Source organism: Phallusia mammillata, chromosome 6 (assembly GCF_965637545.1).
Source record: "Phallusia mammillata chromosome 6, kaPhaMamm4.hap1.1, whole genome shotgun sequence".
Classification (NCBI taxonomy): domain Eukaryota; kingdom Metazoa; phylum Chordata; class Ascidiacea; order Phlebobranchia; family Ascidiidae; genus Phallusia; species Phallusia mammillata.
The window spans coordinates 4,293,163-4,313,210 of record NC_137257.1 but is presented as its reverse complement, the minus strand read 5'-3'; the positions used below and the strand labels follow the sequence as shown (position 1 = coordinate 4,313,210).

Sequence of the window (20,048 nt, the reverse complement as noted above, 5' to 3'; positions counted from 1 at the left end):
AGCATCTTAGTGCGTCAAGGCATGAGCAAGAGAAATTGGTGATACTAGTTTTCTTATAGTGGGTGGTTTGATAGAAAGAAACATTGAGCAGTTTCTTATCATTTCGTCTAAAATTAGTTCGAAAACAACTCTGGTCAAACCCACGATAGAAGGCAACCCGAGATCTCTGGCTGTTCTACAAGTTCTGTCTGCTTTGGTTAAACCAGTTGCTTCCAACCTTTTTCGACAAATTCCTTCCTTAACAATTTAAAACATTTTCATACCTTCCCGATATGCTACATAGTAGATGTTAAACCATACAAAGATTAATTTAAATTTGGCCTTTCATCAACTTTACAGGTCATATTTCCAGGGTCTAACTGTCTATTTACAAACCACATTTCAAAATTAAATCAAATTCCCCCCCTTAAGTTTTAAAATTTCTTTCCGGTTGGGAATCACTGGGTTAAACAAACTTCAAAATTAGCAGTCTCAGCATTTGTCCACAAATATTTCTAGACTTCATGTTTTCGCACAATGAAAAATAGGCTACCAAGCTTCCAAGCAAAATTTGCGATAAAAACACAACATTATTTTTTTACAAAGTTTGAAGTATTAACATCTCATTTCCTCATCGAGTGCAGTCATACATGTTGCCACTGAACCCTCCTCCCTAAGGGGAAGATGGACGGCTTCATGTTGGTTGTTGTTGTTGCTCATATAAGGGACGCTACCGTTTCTGGACCTGCTGCATTTTTGCCTGAAAAACATAACTAAGTTTGTATCAAGCGAATTGTATCCAAGGTGGCAATGTTAGATTAATCTATCAGTCAATCAAAGAGGGTATTTTTGACATTTAATCAAACTGTAAGTAGTGGTTAGAATCAGTGTTGAGATTCAGCCGGTTCGCACCGGTTCTATAGAACCGTCTTACGAAGTTTTATGAGATCAGCGAACCGGTTAGAATTACTGGTTAGTGGTTACTGTCAATGGAAATATGACTTTTTGTAACAGAACCGGCTAAAAAATATGACTTTTGTGATAGAACCGGCTGAAAAAAAAACTTGAATCCCACCACTGATTGGTATACATTGAAGATCATTTTTAAGCAGTACAATTTTACTTTACAAAACATAGTAAGCACTAAATAATAAAAAAGTGAGTGGAATACAAATGTAACAGAAACTACCCTATTAAAAAAGGTCAGTTCGAATAAAACTTTAATTACAGCAAGGCTTTTCAAAATGTATCCTTTTCCGCCAAAATCACAAGTGCGTGAAACACGTGGTATAAGGTTGGTCAAGCGTGTATAAAATTTTAAGGTGACTTCGTTATTTGACTGCGGAAGCCAATGCTTGAGGCATGTTAGTTAGAAGTGCGAGTTTTTGGTCTCCAAATGAGTTGAGTTAGTTTTAGGTAACCTGCAGTTTGCTGTGAATATACGGAGAGCGAAAACTGCGTAACTTGGTCTAGTAATATCCGTTTTTGGTGCAAAATTTACCAATGTTTTCAGTGTCAAACAATAGCACAAATATGCATTTTTTTCTGTTAAATTGCCTGTGTTCTATGACAATCTGTGATAATGGCCTGTGCAACAGTAAGTATCACAGTTTTGTATCTTAAAAGCAGTTATTAAAGGCTGCACACATTTTTTGCCTATTTTTTAACTAAAAAAAAGTACAGAGCGTCGCTACCACGGCCTAATTACTCCTGGAATGCACCATTTTTAAAGTTGCATCCTGCGGCAAACCTAGAGACGCCTGCACTGCACTAACACTGCAAACGCAGGAATTAAATTAGACCAAGCTGCTGGTAGACGTTGCTGAGGAACAACGTTGGATTAAGAAGATTATATCAAAAAATAGTTGTGGAAAAAAGCATGACAATAAAATGTTAATAGGTATGTATTTTTATGTTTAACAGTAACCATTTATGATAAGTTACATGCCAGACTGCGTTATATCTCCACTGATGTCCTGTTAGTTTTATCTGATATTTTGTGTTATTGTTGTTTATACATGTCAATTTGCCGAATCGTTCTGAACCGTTTATGACTTAACAATCAGTATTGTTACGTTTTGTGCGTAGATTTTCTGTGCATATGTTGGCCCGGCCTTCAGTTTTCTGGTGTAGAACAATCGGTCTTTTTGAGAAAACCATTGCATAAAGCTTTTTGTATAAACTTTGCGTGTTTTGTGCAGGAAGAAACAATTAACTGTTCCAGAAAACTGGTCAAAGTGTGCGCCTTCTGACATAACTTATATCACATAAACTTGTAAGTTCAAACGACTTTAACATCTCACCGGATTTGTGAATGCTTAGCATGCCGTTTTAGTACAAACTATTTTTTTCTTCATAACAAATCTATTAAAAGTTTGCTACACATACATTTTGCAACTATTTGGATTAATTTTACAAAAATACATTTAGAAATAACTTTGGCCTCAAAAGGTTAAGGTTTAATTGTGTTTTTGCTTTCAGTGCACTAATCTGTTCACATGGAAGCATCAATGGATTTTAACAACAACAAAATTGATCCAACCTGTAACAAATGGGAGCCACAATGAGAATACAGCACATTACAATTCCTGCCAGGGTTCCAAGCGCCGCTGTAATCACTTTGTACATTCCATCTTCACGCACTGAAACCAACAAAACAAGGAATTTTAAGACAGGAAAACTATTTGCAAACATATTATCTTGGAGCACCTTTGCCTTTGTTTGATTTCTTCACCAAAAAATTGTTGTCCAAATCTGAAAAAAAAGATTTTTGGATCTACTTGGAAACACCAAATTAGGTAAGTGATATAGCCTAGGAAAAAAACTGACCAAAAAAGTGTACAACAAAGTATTTATTTACACCAGAAGTTTTCAAAAAAAAACGGGACAAACATTCTTATCAATTTTGATGTTAATTAAAAGATGTATAAACGGTTCACAAGATTTGTTTATGCTGTTTTCACTAGAGATGTTCCGAATTTTCAGGTTGCCGAATTTATTCGGCCGAAACCGAATCTTTTTAAAATAGGCAGATTCGGCCGAATAAATTCGGCAAACCGAATCATTTATGAACACAAATTTAAAGTGTTTCAGCTTAATAAGTACCACACATAATCTTTCAAACTCCGCCATGAGCATAAAATCGCACCAACTATTATAATTTTTAATGCATTATGGTTTTCGCGGGCACCATGCCTAAGGGAATGTTAAACCTATAACAGAACTAACATTATGACCAAACACAACTAATCTGCACTGTTTGCCTGGTAGAAAAAACTTATGGTTACATGGCAAACGCGTAGCGTACGACTTCGCATGACGGCATAAATGATTCGGTCGATTCGGTCAAATTTATTCTACAAAACTGCCGAATATTCGGTTTCGGTCGAACCGGAATTTAGCCGATTCGGTACATCTCTAGTTTTCACTTCATGTCACTCATCAGCAACATGCCGGTAACCAGTCACTTGTTGGTTAAGTTGGCCAACGGGAAAACAAGACAAAAATTGCCAGAGAGCTTGTGTATATAGAATACATGGTAGTGCTGGCGTTTCATCAATGGCTATTGTCACCATTAGTACAAGATGTCTATAGAGCTTAAACAAACCACGACTTGCCTAGTAGTCCAATATGCATCAGCTCTTCGTCTGTGAAATTGCCGTGTTCCCTTAAAAGGCGATAAAAACTGTTTCTAAAGTTTATAGGGTCCACAGTAGGGCTAACCGGCTTCCCGAACAAATCCACAGTCCTCTGTGATGCAATAAACGAACGTCACACGATTACGTAATTAAACAATGACGTCATGCTTACCTGAAATTTTCCGGTTTTGGTGTTCGCCATGTAGAGAAGGCTGTAGTCCCCGTGGCGAAATCCATATTTATCAAGACTTACTTCTCCTGCTATTCCTACGTCATAAGAGTCATTGTTACGTAAAGTACGCTTGAGGAGAAATTGTTTTCGTTGATTTCAGGTACCTTGGATAGTGACATCTTTCATGTTGTTTGTAATATCTTTGCTATCGAAGATTGATTTTCCTTTAGCCAGTGTGCGGTTTATGGCTTGTGCGTACAACATCACTGCATCGTGGAAGTTTTCAGCGTATCCGTTTACCTGTAGATGGGGCTAGTGAGCTTTAAATTTGACCACATTCTAATTACAAAACATTTGAAACAGACTCCAAACGCGGAATAAAGGTTTGTATTGTTGCTTTAATACCATTACCAAGGCATTACGATTTGTGTTAGAGAGCTTAAGATACATTGGTTTGTTTTAGCTAAACCAGGAGTCAGCAACCTTTTTCATGCAGCAGGCCAAAACTAATATCAGCCAATTTGCAGCGGCCTGTACTAATTTTTCACTTCTAATTCCGTTCCCTTTATTGTTTACCATGCTGTCAAATCTCTCGAATTTTGCGCAGTAATTTCGTTGTTTGGCAGCATTGCAAAAAATCTGAAAAAACTTAGTCCATCCCTATAAACTTTCTGGAATTCTTTAACTCCTGAAAACTTCATTCAAATGCAATATTGGTGCAACCTTTGATAGATCACTTAAACACGGATATTCATCCTTAAAGTGATTTTTTGTACGTAGGTACTTTTTCTAAGGTGGGGTGCGTTGCCTTGTCGTAGGTTGCCGAGCCCTAAGTTATATTCTATACTTGTTTGTTGGCTTAACTGTTTGAAGCGGGCAACATACCAGAGTTGTAAACGGGCCTGAAATTGGAGCCCGAACCTCGCCCGAACCCGATTTGTTTTTAAGAAGCCTATCGTAGGCCCGAAAGTTTGATCGACAGGCCTATACATTGAACTTTTAGAAAAGACCCAAACAACAAACACAATAGACAATTGGTCATCTAATTAAATTTGTTCAAAAAATATAATGACACAGAGTGTAAAGTCAGACCCGAATCAAGCCCGTTTTTTTAAGAAACCCAAGCCCCAACCCGGCCCGATTTACATCTCTACAACAAACAAACCACTGTTCTCACCTTTCTTTCCTCGGCTGGTACACCTCCTTCACGGTACTCGCTTCCCAGGTACTTTGCGAATTTCCTGAACTTTGTCGAATTGGAAACTTTCAGCGTGAAGACTTCAAGTGCCTGATACGCAACTTTCGCCACTTTGTCAAGGTAATCTCCTGCGCAGTTACGTCACAATGTCATTATTACGTCATACACGGGTCAGTAAAGCGGTTACCTCGTTTCCAGGCCCCATCGGCGTAGTGTGAATCGTTGTGAAGATCAACTACGTACCATGCGTTGCGTCCCCTGGTGGCTACTTTTGCTTTATAAGCGGCGATCATTAGGCTACGAACCACGTCGCTGGAGGCGCACATGAGCACGGCTGGAACAACATTTCTTTGCTTGTAATGTTTGAATAAGATTTTGTAAAAACTATTGCGACAATACTTGTACAACAATATTGGGAATTTTTCTGATCAAAGAACAGTTGCAAGTGACTTGAAATTGGGGCAGGTAGCCTACCCAAGAGTAAAAGCCTGAACCCCCAATTTTGTTGGAATGGGCCCGAAAGTTATGATTTGCTCAAGCGAAATTGCGACACAAATATGGTTTATAGTGTAAAGTCTGCCCCGATTTAAGCCTTTTTTTGAACAAACTAAAGCCCGACCTGACTTGCAACACTTGGCTAAACTACGCATATTTTTCACCCTGTGGATCTTGCAAATCTTGTATAACCTCCTGATGATTGGATGAAGCATGCACCACGAAAGGACCGATAAAATCGATGATCTTGTTTTCTTGAAATACGGCGTACACTGATTGCATCAAGTTGTGGCATTCCCTGTAATATTGCATTCCAATTGTAAAAAACTAATTGTTTTTCCTCTTTTTTAAAACCGCTAAATTAACCAGCCATTCATAACTAGGATCAGCCATGATATACCCAGATATGAATCATAGTACGTCAGGCTTATTGAAGGCGTTATAGAGTTGTAAACGGGCCTGAATTTGGATTCCGAAACCCGGCCTGAACTCTAATCGTTTTTGAGAAGCCCGTAAGGCCCGAAAGTTTGATTGACAGGCCTATACTTCAGAAATAACCAAGACAACAAACACAATAGACAATTTGTCTCAAACTAGGCGTATATAGCTGTTTGACATTAAGTCAGGTCCAGCAACTGGCTATTTAGCTAGTTAAATATTTTTTTATAAAAATACTGACGCAAAGTGTAAAGTCGGGCCGTTTTTTAAAAAACTTTAGCCCGGCCCAACTTACAATTCTGAGGCATTATACCGAATCAAACCGGTATAAGAGTCGAATGCGGAAACTTTAGATAAAAAGGCCGAATGTGTAACCAAGTCCGAAAAGCCCGAACTGACTTACAATTTTGATTTCATTATGTTTAGCTGATAAAAGACATGCGCTGATACGAAAGAAAGCGTAATAACAAGGACGTATACCGCTTATGTTGACAGACACCAGGCGTGACTCCTTACGCAAGTCAGCGTACGACGAAACGCAAGGTCGTACGTTTGTTGCTGTTCAATGTTATCGCTGGCCTCTTGACTTTCTAGATAAGTATATAATATGTGCGCAACAACAGTTTCAATTTGTGTTTTTGGTTCGTGGAGGCTTGATTGCATTGAAATATTGGTAAACATTCCAGACTGCGTTAAGTGATTTTTTAACTATTTTAACAAATTCTCGCTCTTTTTTTCAATCTTTATAAATCCAAACGCAGCTCAGTGAATAAATGCTGTTTGGTCCATATTTCGCCTTTACAGCATCATCAGTATTTCATTCAAATGAAGACTATTTGATGATGTAATGTATTACATGAACGTAAATCAATAGGCCTAAGGTTCAATATAGCCTTCATCCCAGAGTTGTAAACAGGCCTGAAACTGGAGTCTGAACCCGAAAGTATAAGCCCGAAACCCGACCCGAACCAGAATCGGTTTTTGTAAGCCTGTTTAGGCCCGAAAGTTTGATTGACAGGCGTATACAATAAAGCCTCCGAAAAGACCGAGACAGCTAACACAATGGACATTTGGTCTTAAACAAGGCGTTTTAGAGGTGTTTGGCATTAGGTCAGGTCTAGCAACTGCCTACTCAGCTAGTTTAATTTATTTAAATAAATACTGACACAGAGTCTAAAGTCAAGCCCGTTTTTTTAAAAACCCAAGTTTTTAAGTATTGCAATTAGAATCAATTTTGAATTTTCAACAACCATGTGTGAAATTATGCCCTGAAGACTGATCATGTATATGTAGTATTGTACAAAATAAATAGTTGATCTACCTTTCTGTCGACTTGCCCTCGAAAGAATCTTCGTAGATGAGATAAACCGGTTTCTTTTTCCGACTGCACAAAACCCTCTTGATAAAGTAAGCAACATCGACATAGGAAGGGGTCACTTGGGTCAGAGTAGGGTAATCCCCGGCCATTTTCACCCACGCCGCTTGGGACCCAGGAGAAATCACCGGAACGTTCCACGCCGTTGCAAATGTCGATACCACGGCGGTAGGGATGTTACACACCGGCCCCAAAAACAACATTGGTGACGTCATCACGCGCTGTTGAGTGACGTCATCGATGTGAGTATTGTCGTAATAGAACTCCACTGCTTGGACTCCGGCCGTGTAGTCACAAGAACTGTTTCTGTGGAAGTTTAAACAAAACTTTATACAGTTTAAAGTTCGGTCATAAAAGGTTGCAGTTTTTTGTAAAAAAAAATTGTTGTTTTCGTTTCTACATCTATTAAAATCATATTCGTTTGTCTCGTAACGAAGTTAATGCTCTAATTGTAGTTTTATTGTCTAGGCTAAATGCGTTTCCGACCCTGCTCTTGGCCACAACTACAAATTTGCACGGTAGTGTGCATATTATAATAAGTACTGGCAGACGTGTATTTTATTGCTTTTTTAAATTGATTTTTTTCATCAAGAAAGTAACTGGGCACTTTACTTGCCAAGCAGACGTGCATGGGCCATCTTCTGCAATTTATTTTAGACACACCGGTGGTCTTGCTGGAGCAAGAACTTGGCATTGCAGAGAAGGTTGTGCTTCTGTTTTAGGCACACTCTCACCACAAATCAATCAACACTTACAGCGTGATCTTACTAATGGGTTTCGGATGCTTTTGGCCACCTTGCCACATTTATAAATATCCACTGTAATTAACTGGGCAACTTGCACACCGAAAGTTATATTGGTAACATGGCGGGGAGACAAAAGCGCTTTTTGAAATCAGACAAGTCCCACGAGTGATTATGATGTCATAAACGTCCCCCGAGGAACTACACAACGATGAGTAATGTGTTTTCGACGCCGATTTGTTTTTGTCACGTGAGGAGCTTGCATAGGCATACTGTGTGACTTAAAGTTGATTATGTGCAACAACAAGAACTTACGCCACACATGTTGATAGGCCACAGACGTAACTTGCTGACGCAAATGAACATACCGGAAACTGGGCTAATTAATGGATGTTTACCATCCATAAATCCACATTGGGCCATCGATAACAAAAGCATGGATTGAAGGAGGTTTCTTTTTTAGATTTTTGGACGATTTGACTTTAATTACATGTTAGCAGTGGTAGGATTCAGTCGGTTTGCACCGGTTCTGTAGACAGTAACTAGTAATGCTAACCGGTTTGCTGATCTCATAAAATTTCGTGAGATGGTTCTATAGAACCGGCTGAATCCTATCACTATGGTATACCGTATCATTTTAAAAAGCTTTTACTGACAAAAAATGACACCTTTGGCAAAGTAACAAAAGTTAAAGCCATTGTTCAAGTTTTACGTTGAAATTGATCACGTTATAGATGTCCTTTAAGGGGTTTTAAAAACTTGAAGTTGTAATTTTGTCCGTAACAAAAGTTTGCAAAATCGTTACCTAAACCAATGGTTCTCAAACTTTTTTTGTTGCGACGCCTCTGGAAAAATTTTCTGGACTTGCGACGCATCAGCAAATAAAAGTTAATGAGGAAACTTATTATTAAAGTTGTGTTTATTGACTCAACAACAAAAAGCCACGAATCGGAATTATTCTGCGACGCCCTTGGAAAGTTGAAACGACGCACTAGGGCGTCGCGACGCACAGTTTGAGAACTACTGACCTAAACTAATAACAAAAACGTACCTGTATGTCACAGTGAACTCTATGTTACGTAACAAAGGAGGTTTGTTTCTTTGAAGTGACGCCAAGGCGTATTCAACAGCCGGTTGCATTTTGTTTTTACTGAACAAATAAGAATCGTTGAATGGCGCCAGAACCAGAATATTGACACGTGATCCGCTTTCTGCGTTCTGATTGGTCGACGATAGTTTAACGTAAAATGATAAAATCAGGTTGATTACCATTAATTTCATGATGGTGGTGGTTAATGCCTGTTCCAGTTGTGAAAACCCTGACAAAAAATAGGACATTTATTTAATAATACACTTCCCATTTTGAAAGATAAACATGTAATTTTTGTGATGTAAAACCTATTTAATTTATTTGTTAGTAAAGTTGCAATTAAAAATGGCAGAGGGCTTGTTTATAGTAGATGCCCTCCATTGCAAAACCATTGTTATTGAACATTAACATTTGACACTGGTATTGAGTATTGACACCAGCGATTTTTTGAAATGTCCACAAAGAATATATTCACTGTCATAGGCGCCGAGTTTTACAAAAATGCAAGGCGGCGAACGTAAAATATGACGTCACTAATGCGTGCATCCGAACGAGCTCCAACTCAAAGCCCAATATACTTTTTAAAGAATGCAACGTTCGTCAAATTCTCAAAAAAAAATATTTTTAGGAATTTTTTGGAACACTTTGCAACGTTTAGATTATTGGAAAATGTTTCGTCAAGTTGTTGCCCTTGTATGACCTAAATTAACCATTTATTACAGTACAATCGCATTGTACACAATAATGGCCTAACATTCACTGCCAACAATTGTGTGTTTGACGTCATAAAAAAGACACTAACCAAAACAGGTTGCAGTTTCGGTATGTTTTGTTGCTTTTTCGCCAGCACGCTTGTTTAAAAGCAAATTGTTGCCAAATTTCTTCAGATTTTACGATGTTTCGTACGATACCGCCACTAACAAACCAAAATATCCACTGTGGCCGCCACCGTGCTTTACAAACCCAAGGTGGAGGCGCCACCGCCTACTCGGCGCCTATGTTCACTGTATTAATCAATTCTTTGTCAGATTTGGTGATGATGCCATTTGGGCGAAATATATATTCCTATACATAAAACTAACTGCTGTTGGTGATTTTGATCTATTACTATATCTGTTGTTTTGGTCTATCGGTTTTATTTTGTTCATTTTAAAGTATAGATCGAAAATGGGTCTTATTTTTGTCAAGTGATTCTGAAATACACGGCTGTGGCGGTTATAATGTCACCATGTCCTGGAATTCATGTTTCCTAGCCCCAATGCCAATTGTAGTCATACTTCTCTTAGGTCTGTCTGGCAATGACTCACGGTTTATGAACAGTTTGTGTAAAAGCCATTTGGTCATTTATATTACAGAAGTTATCACTTATCAGTAAAAACGCGTGGGTGCATACGATTTAAAAAGAGTTGTAACTCTTACAAGCAAAGTTTACGGCTGGAAAAAAATCATTAAACAGATATGCGATGTAGCTATATATAGTCTTCATCTAAACTCTAAAACGAACTTTATCTTGTATGTTTGAACCCAGTTCGTAAGTTCACTTAATTCAAATTGAGTGTCTCGATTAAGAGAGTAAATTATAGATTTCGGCAAAAGCCTAAAGGGTAAAGAATATGGACACCAGTATCTGTACAACTTAACAGAAATGTACAGTTTCGAGATTCAATGGGCCCGAGCCTGAATTTGTAAAAACAAAGCTCGATTTGGACCCGAAAAATTAATGATGGTAAACCCCGTTTTATTCAAGCTTAAGCCCGACCTAACCCTGCCATCATTTGTGTTAATTCATCGTTTTCTTGCTCGCACCGTCATATGGTAGGGATATGAGCTTTACTGATCGTGGCACTGATGATGCGGTATCGTGATCGTCTGTTCGCAAGATACTATGCCACTTTTCGAAAGATGACTACACTATTTTCTTAACTATTCTCTAACTTCTTAATTGACTGTCCCTAATGATATCATTTGAACTTTTTAATTCAAGTTTTGTTAATCTCTAAATCACTCTTCAATTTTCAATTGTGTAATGCAACTCCCATTTAAAATCACTGTGTTATCGTTATTTCCTAAAGTGGACTAAAAACTGGCAAGTACTCTGGCAAAACTCCTACAAGCATGCTCTTAGCGAATTCGCAGTTTTGTCTAACTTTTTCCCCGCTGGCTCCGGTCAAAATTTACGAGCACGGGCCGCTAAAACCGACGCAATGGGACGCCTTTATGACTGAACAATAATTGTGACAAAGCCCGTTATAAGCGAACAACGGCGAGTGCGCTGTGAAATAATGAACTCTCTTTTCGGCGGTGGGGGTCCCTTGTTCCCGTTTGTTTCGTCACAAACAAACAAATCGTCGCTCTGTTTCGCAAACAAACCTGCGGTGACATAAACAATCGAAATTATTCTTTAACGACTGTCGCACGCGAAATTATATTGCAACCGAAATTAGTTTTGAAAAATGGGGCCCAAGCGCCTGATGGCATAAACAAATCCATATTAGGGAAAATTAAACACAAAATGTCAAGGATATACAGTAAGTATTCAAAATCTAAAACTTTTTTACTTTCACTGCGTGTTTAATGAAATGTTTCAATTGAATTTGATTTATACTAATCACCTATACACAAAACTTTTTAATCTACGTATAATTTGCCAAGTCGTAAACTATAAACAACACATTTTTTTATCTGCCGTTATTTGATGTTTCAAATATGTTACGCAAATTTTTTTGCACCACAATATTTGATTTGTTTCTGCTCGAAATTGCATTCCTTTTTTTTTGAAGAAGCAAACAGAAGTTTGATTGATGCTTTAATTTTATAAGAGCGAAAAATAGCAAATGACCAACAGTTTGCGAAGAAATGAACGACAATCACATGAATTGAATTTGAACACAGTTAGGACTGAATAAAGCAAAGCAAAATACCAATTATTCATTTTAGTTTAAAAATAACTCTGTTAAATTAATACAATTCGCTAACAAATTATCAACTAATTATTTGTTGCAAAATTATTGCCACAAACGCGTGGACAAAATCATGAAGTTACTGTTATTACGAAATTACAATCTTGTTTGGGAGTTACAACACGTAAGCTTATTAGGGGGCACATTAATTTTAGTTTCAAGAGAGTACCACGAAGTAATTTTATTCGCACTTAACTAAACCAATTCGATTCTCGAAACTATTTACACATAAGCTTACAAGTTAGTTGAACGATATCACAATGGTAAAATAAAATACACGCATGGCACACATAGTTATTAAATTTAAATACAAAACACACACACGCATAATACAATCATGCAGACACAAACAACAACACGAACAAATGCGAATCCAAACATGTCAACAACAATCAGGCGAATAAAAACCTTTTTACAAAACCGAAAGGTCCTGACACACTTTGTTAGGTCGTAGTTCCGCTGTTTTGCTTCTCCGTAATTTCCACGTTCCGCGTTTTCCCTTCGGTTTCCAACCTTCCGAAGAGTCGTTTGTTGGCTGTTCCGAATCAGTGCCTTTGCGCGTTCTGTGAAAAAGATTTGAGATATATATTTATTTTGCTCGCGATCGCAAGGTTGTGGGTATTAATCTCGTCTTGTTGGAACTAAAGCGGCGAATTTTACTAGGGACGAATACGGTGTAGCAGCGCGTTTAGTCATGACCCACAAATTGTGCCCTCCACGGTTTGCGCCTATAACTACGTTCCTATTTCTGGATTTTATCGTGTACCACCCTAAAAGTTGGGCATACTGCAGGTTAAGAACCACTGTTTTAGTGTAGAGTTGTAAATCGGACCGGGCTTTGGTTTCTTCGAAAAAACAGGCTTGATTCGGGTCTGACTTTACACTCTGTGTCAGTATTTTTTTAATAAATTCACCAGCTAAGTAGCCAGATGCTGGACCTGACCTAATGTCAAACAGCCCTAAAACGCCTTGTTGAAGACCAATTGTATGTTGTGTTTGTTGTTTTGGTCTTTCCTGAGGCTTCAATATGGGCCCGTCAATTAAACTTTCGGACCTAAACTGATTCGGGTTCCGGCCGGGTTTCGGGCTTATACTTTCGGGTTAGAGGGGGGTTCGGGCTCCAATTTCAGGCCAGTTTGCAACTCTGGCTCTTTCACCAACTCAAACAAATTTAACTCATTTACCTGAGGCCAGAAAATGGATTCATCAAGCTTGAGCTGAAACGTTTCATGAGTGGCTTATGCTTGTCTCGTGATCCAGTGAGAGGCGCAATTTCGGCGAAGGTCACTCTCCTGGCATTTCTCAACCGAATCTGGTTGATAATTCCGACAAACAGCTCCTCCACGTTTTGATAGAGAGTCGCCGAAGTTTCAATAAATTTTACGTTGTAACATTTGGCCAATTTCACGCCCTCTGCGCAAACGTTAAATTTAAAACATGAATTTTGGACAGTGAATTGAAAATGAAAATTAGTGCTTATTAGTAACAAAGAATAAGTTGACTTTATTTGTTACTGAAATGACGAATGTTGGCTTAAAATCTTCGCTATCTTTAAAAAGGCCATTTTTGAAACTAAGCGAAATAGAAAGATTTTCTTTGCCAATGATTTCGGATTGAGTATTTTAACGAAATTTGACAATTAAACGAAAATTTGTTATTAAGTTAAAGGCGATTAACCGGAATTGTAAAACTTGGTGTGTTTTTGCATCTTGTTTAAATTCCCGTTTGTTTAAAAATCACGATGTAATGTATAAATCCGCTTACCACTTGTAGGGACTTGTCGTTTTCGCACCAGATCACATTTGTTTCCGACAAGTATAACCGGTTTTTCCCCCACGTCAGTCATTCCGTCGGCAAAAATAACACTAAGGATTTCTTTTGCAGTTGTGTAAGTGCCTTTGTCTGCAAACAATACACCAAGTTAATTGATCTAAAATAAATTATGTAATAATTAAATAAACTATCTAAGCCAGGGCTGTGCAACCTTTGCCACTGTGGCCAAATGCAAATACCATGATTAGATTGCGGGCTGCACCTTTATATAACACAAGGTGAGTTTACTTTATTGCATACCAAATATGCTTATATTGAGTTAACAAGTAAAATTGTCATTTTATTCTAGTCGCATTATCGTCAGGTCGCAGTAAAATTGATCTGCTCAAAAATAGATGGTAATTGAATTCATTTTTCAGTACATTTGAAATCCAAGCGTCTCTGCACGCTGCACCACCTTTAGATAATGGGACGCATTTTGGCCCGCCCGCCACAGGTTGCACAAGCAAAAATATAGCCTGTGTTGGTATTTAAACCCACGACAGCAACCAACGTTATTTATTACCATATGGTTTAATAAACTAAAACAATTTTTTGGAGTCGTAATCTTTATTCTTGTCATAGGTCAAAAACTAAGAAAATAGGTCCAACTGTCTGTCAACATATAATTTTTTTTTTCAAAGCAGAATTAGGCTTCAATATTACGACCCTTTTTTACATAAAAGTTGTGTTTGACATTCAACTTACTCTAGGTCTAAGAATGGCGTAATCTTGCAGTGGCGCAAGTAACTTCATTTTGTTTTAATAGTGATGGGGGGACAGAAAAACTGGGCCAGTTGGTTTATAACACCGCTATAGGAGACCGTACATGTTTCATTGAAAAAGGGGGATCTATATGCCCCAAATGACCCTCTATCCCAATGGGTTACGCACAGTGGTGGGATTCAAATTTTTTGTCACCCGGTTCTTTCACAAAAGTCATTTTTTCAGTCGGTTTTGTTACAAATAGTTCATTGACAGTAACCATTAATGCTAACCGTTTCGCTGATCTCATATAATTTCGTGAGACGGTTACCGGTGCGAACCGGCTGAATGCCACCACTGGTTACGCAAGAAATATGATAAACCTATAAAAATTATTGAACATATTCTTACCAGTCACAGCGTAAGCCACAATACAAGCCTCTCCTTTACCAATAAAGTTCCGTAAACTTGCTGAGCCCTCATCCTCTCCACTGTCCACGATGTGTTTCTATAACAACCCGCTTTGAATCAGTTTCCCCGCCATTTTTGCAACTTACAGCACACATCTGATTTTTTCTTACCTCTGTGTTCACGTCAAGAATTCGCAAGCTGCACCCTTTTCCATTCACTTCTACTGCACGCTCATATATGTGGTCTGGTGGACAACAATGCAAAACATTATTTTTTTCACAAATTTCAGACTTTATCTTGACAAAATACAAGTTGTTTTAAAAAATATAAAAAATTGTAATTGCACATAATTCACACTTAAAAGGCAGCGTACTATGAACAAAATCATTAAAGAAGCATAATAGGTAGTTATTTTGTGATTTTAATATTTTTTTGAAAAATTGGTCCATATAGCGACAAAGCATGGCAAATAGACTAAATATTTGAAAAAAAGTCGACACTTTTTGGAAACAAAATACTTACGAGTCAATGTTCTTTTATTTTTATGATTGTGGATGCGTTCGTCGCAAGAAGGATCATCAAAATCACATTCATTGTGTCCAGGCAAACCATTGTGGAAAAAGCTCTTACATAATGCCGACTTCCCCACGCTCAACTCACCAAGTATGACGACAGAATGTGTTTGTGTCGTCATAATCGAAGATTGGGGAAACACCTGCGGTTTAATTCAACATTTAAATATTTGGTTCGTTTTTTTTTTCGCCACATAGGTACTTACGTCAGATTGGGTTGAATGGCGTTTGATTGACAGTTCGTCGACGTCCCGTCTTTGTCGGTTCGTCAAATCGCGGAGAATGTTTTGAGGCTTGTACTCCCGGCACGAAACAACCGTTTTTCCTTTAAACTATTGAAAAGTAGAAAACATACACAGCATGAAAATTTTATAAAGCAAGTATATAGTACACAGAATCAACCTAACATTCATTTTGTCTAATCTAATTGTTCTAAAAAATTTAGAGCAGCCTCCTAAAGACAACTAACTATTTCTTTCAGTTAAATATAGCTGGGAGACGTTTATTTGAAACATATACATTTTACCTCTGTAGTAAGAATCTTAAGTAGCATATTGAAATAATCATTACATATTCATAAACAGTGAATGACTTCAGAGGTTTTATAGTTTGTAAATAAAGAGCTAAAATATTTTTTTCGAAAATTAAAATGTGATTCAAACATTCATTTTGTAATCAACCTTCACAAATAAGCGCGATTACTTAACAAAACGAATATTTCACAGCATAATAGGAAATCTCCTACGACGTTCTGTTTAATAAACTTTAATAAAATTCCCTTTCTAATTTATTTCCAGTTTTTATTCATACAAAGCGTACTAAACCAAAGTAAATCAGGAAAAAAGATTCGACTGAAAAATACAAGCTAAACAGCCAACTGAGTCCTTTCTTGTACCAGAATCATACGTTTAACTATCATAAAAAAAGATAACTTCACTAACCCACTTAAAACTGTCATACAAAAATATCCACACAAGACACTGCACAGCAACGATGACTTACCCTTTCAAAGTCAGTTTGTACGGTTCTTGGTCGCAAAGATTCCATGATTGGACTGTTAACCATTATTGTTCAATAATAATACTGCGTTTTTGCCAGCCGTGCTAATTAAATAACCCTTTTTCTCTGCCAAGAGCAAAATCAATATTTTTTTACACAAACATTAAATAGGCCTACCATATTTCCATTCCCCGAAAGGAGGACACATTGTTGAAAAGAACATGAAAATACAATTTAAGGCGCCCCAAAAAATAAAAGCTTTAGAAATTAAATGATATATAATATAGTTTGACGTTTATCACACCACAACATCAAAATAATTAAGCTTGTATTTTTAAAAAAGGAAAGCCTGTATTCTTTAAAAAATTAGCTGAAGATCTGTATTTTGCTGTTTTGAATAGCACAATTGTCACATATGTACTTGGTTTTTGTTAAAAAGGAGGACATGTCCTCCAAAAAGAGGACGTATGGTAGGCCTACATTAAATCGATTTTTTGCAAGCACAGTACATGATGGAATAACTGGAAAATCAAATATTTTTTTGTTTACGTATGATTTATGTGACAGATTTTCGTTTGTTACGTAACGGAGAAAATATGTATAGCCACGAAAACGCCTGGTGATCTATTATGATGAACTTTAGCTGTTTTTTTCTAGATCATTAGTTAACGGTTAGCAAGCACTTTTAGAACTAGGAATCTATAGATAGTGTAATTAATAAAGTAATTAAAAACAGTCTCAGCTTTTTTCTACTTAACTGTAATTATTTTCGAGTTATTTGTTTTCAAGTAAAGTTCTGACTTAACGAACAAACAAAATAACAGAAAAATTTACAGTTTTAGCGGCCTTGCACAAGTGTATTATGATATGCGATTTCTACAACGAGCATAAAAAGGCGTTTTGGGGGATGCAAATTTTTTTGTATTACAAGCAATTGAAGTGAATGTTAGTAAAACATAAACCTATTCGATCCCAACTGCAGTAGCGTAAAGGTGGTTCACTTCTGGATTAGAGTTTATTGGTAACTACAAATTAGGTCTTGTTGGACGTCTATTATCGCCTCCCAAGGGTCCATGCGTTCCATTACTCTAATAGTTAAATGGTAATCGTTTCAAACTTAACTATGATTGGCGCAGTTAACGCCTCTGTCGTCACGTGTCTTGTAATGGGTGGTCCTTAAAGGAAAACTGACACTTTGCTTTTAAAGGAAACCCACAGACGTTTTGAAAACATTAAGTGTTTAATGTAAAATACGACTGTTTTAGAAGCCTACACTTATTAAACCACAAATTTTGATAAAACCTAATCCAGATCTGTTTATTAGAAACGTTTAAGTTTTCTCAAAACCTTTTAACAATGTTTCATGATTTTTAAAATCCTTAATATTGCAATATTTAACAATCTGGTTTTATATATTGACCTCCAGAATGGCCAACAATAATATCGACCGAACACACAATTAAATTATGTTTTTACGAAGATAATAATTTTACAAAATGGTATTTTTTCTGATTGGATTATTTTCCAATAAAATTTTAATCATTTTATCTATGAACTGTAATCATATTTCCCCTCATAAAATTTTAAATAATTTTATCTAATTTCTGGAATGCTGAACTGCTCTCTGATCAAAATTTGTATTATAAATGTTTGAAAAAACAGAATTTCTTAGCGTATGCACTTCAATCACTATTTCCACTGTTCAACAAAGTAATCTACTTTATGTTTCTGCACCTATCAACAAAACCCTATCTGTGCTCTGTGCTCCAAGGCAAACAACACCATGTTTTATATTCGCATTTTGGTCCCCCGGTGCTCTTAGGCTGGCTGACAATATCAAAAGACTTTTTCTCCTCACTCGACACCCTGCATCAGTTAGTTTCGATTCATTCTTGCTGTTGTCAGACAGTGTCTCTGACATCTCAACCCTAAAATATCACTTTCGCGCCCGCAAAGTCCCTTGACGGCGGTTTAACGAGCTTAGAGAGATGAGGTCAGTCCCAGAAACGTGAAATTAAGATAAAGGTTTTGATTTTGTAAGATTCTGATTGCCAAAAGATAAAACGAACACATCTGATAAAGGACTAAAAAAAAACAAATTGACTCTTCAATTTTGTGGTAAAGAAACTGATGGACTTGAAAAACATTGGTCAAAGCAACAATCGATAATTTCAGGGAAAAAACAAATATTTCCATGTTTTAGGCGTTATCAGTTTCTTGTTTAAATAGAATCTGCAAAAGATAATCATTTTAATTTGTTTTTGGCATGATATCGTTTCAAAGTTAACTTCATTGCATTTTCCCGTAAAACAATGTTTGCAAGGCATATTTAGACCCTGTATGTTAGACCAGTGGTCGGCAACCGCCGGTCCGCGGCCCGGTACCGGTCCGCGAGGAGTTCGTTACCTCGCTGTATAATTTTTCAGGTTGACTGCTTTGAAACATTTTTCCCATGTATCCCGAGGATGATAAACTAATTTAAGCGTTTTCATTGCTAAATATTTGTAGTTGTTGAAGAACAATTTATTGTTAAGCAGTGCTATTTACTTAACAAAATATCGTTGTTGTTTTTTCAATACATGTTGGCTTTGTCTGTCTGAATTTGCGTAGTCAATCTCATGTTAAATAACGACACTTATATCTGTTCAAAAATATTGGATGATTTTATTTGATTGCCAGGTGTCTTTTTAACCATTGGCAAATACTTTATCTTATTACGTACATAAAGCATATGAATTCAATAAAAACGTTTTTATTACGTTTAAATCCTAGCATCCGGTGGAATTTGGTTGGATCAATTCAATAATACGTAAGCATAACACATGTACTCGTCTGGGTAACATCTGCCAAATGCTAATCATTATCTATTCGTATCGCTTCAGCATAACACTTTGACGCCTCCGGGGAGCGTACGGCGGGAAGTGAGAGTTTCTCCTCAGACATTACAGATTAGAACGTCTTCCGCAAAATGCTGTAACGTCTACAGCAGAGTTGCAAGCGGGCCCGAACCCAGCCCGAACCCAGCCCGAACCCGAAAGTATAAGCCCGAAGCCCGGCCCGAACCCGAAACGTTTTTGAGAAGCCCGTTTAGGCCCGAAATTTTGATTGACAGGCCTATCCACGAAAGCCTTGCAAAAAAGGATGAGAAAGAAAAAAGAGAAAGACAACAAACACAATGAACAATAGTAGACAATGGGGTAAACAATACGTTTTAGAGTAGGGTGGGCATTATAGGTAAAAGCCAGAGACTTGTTACTCAACTGAGTGATATTATTGTAAAAAAATGGTGGACACGGAACGTAAAGTCAGGCCCGTTTTAAGCCCGTTTTCTCACAAATACCTAAGCCCGAACCCGGCCCGAACCCGGCCCGAACCCGGCCCGAAAAGCCCGGCCCGACTTGCAACTCTGGTCTACAGCTATGCAGTAAACCCCCTCAGTCGTAAGTTGAACCGGGTTTTTA

The 20,048-nt window shown here is 37.4% G+C and overlaps 2 protein-coding genes across 3 annotated transcripts; both read right to left on the bottom strand.

Moving 5' to 3' along the window:
• Positions 1–477: 477 nt before the first annotated feature.
• On the bottom strand, positions 478–9,353 carry LOC145233458 (atrial natriuretic peptide receptor 3-like). 2 transcript variants are annotated; one of them, XM_080098182.1, is made up of 11 exons: positions 9,090–9,353; positions 7,242–7,601; positions 5,647–5,780; positions 5,175–5,321; positions 4,967–5,115; positions 3,954–4,101; positions 3,790–3,884; positions 3,597–3,729; positions 2,689–2,733; positions 2,522–2,621; positions 478–739 (listed from the first exon to the last, which is right to left on the bottom strand). In XM_080098182.1, the coding sequence occupies exons 1-11, from the start codon at positions 9,317–9,319 to the stop codon at positions 595–597; spliced, it is 1,686 nt and encodes a 561-aa protein (XP_079954308.1). In that variant the 5' UTR covers positions 9,320–9,353; the 3' UTR covers positions 478–594. The 2 variants fall into 2 exon arrangements, with proteins under 2 accessions (XP_079954308.1, XP_079954309.1); XM_080098183.1 differs by having other exon boundaries at positions 3,954–4,089.
• Positions 9,354–11,938: 2,585 nt separating this feature from the next.
• On the bottom strand, positions 11,939–16,705 carry LOC145233172 (GTP-binding protein Rit2-like). Its single transcript, XM_080097844.1, has 8 exons — positions 16,591–16,705; positions 15,795–15,920; positions 15,539–15,731; positions 15,187–15,260; positions 15,017–15,113; positions 13,853–13,990; positions 13,273–13,501; positions 11,939–12,651 (listed from the first exon to the last, which is right to left on the bottom strand). The coding sequence occupies exons 1-8, from the start codon at positions 16,651–16,653 to the stop codon at positions 12,501–12,503; spliced, it is 1,071 nt and encodes a 356-aa protein (XP_079953970.1). The 5' UTR covers positions 16,654–16,705; the 3' UTR covers positions 11,939–12,500.
• Between the last annotated feature and the right edge of the window lie 3,343 nt (positions 16,706–20,048).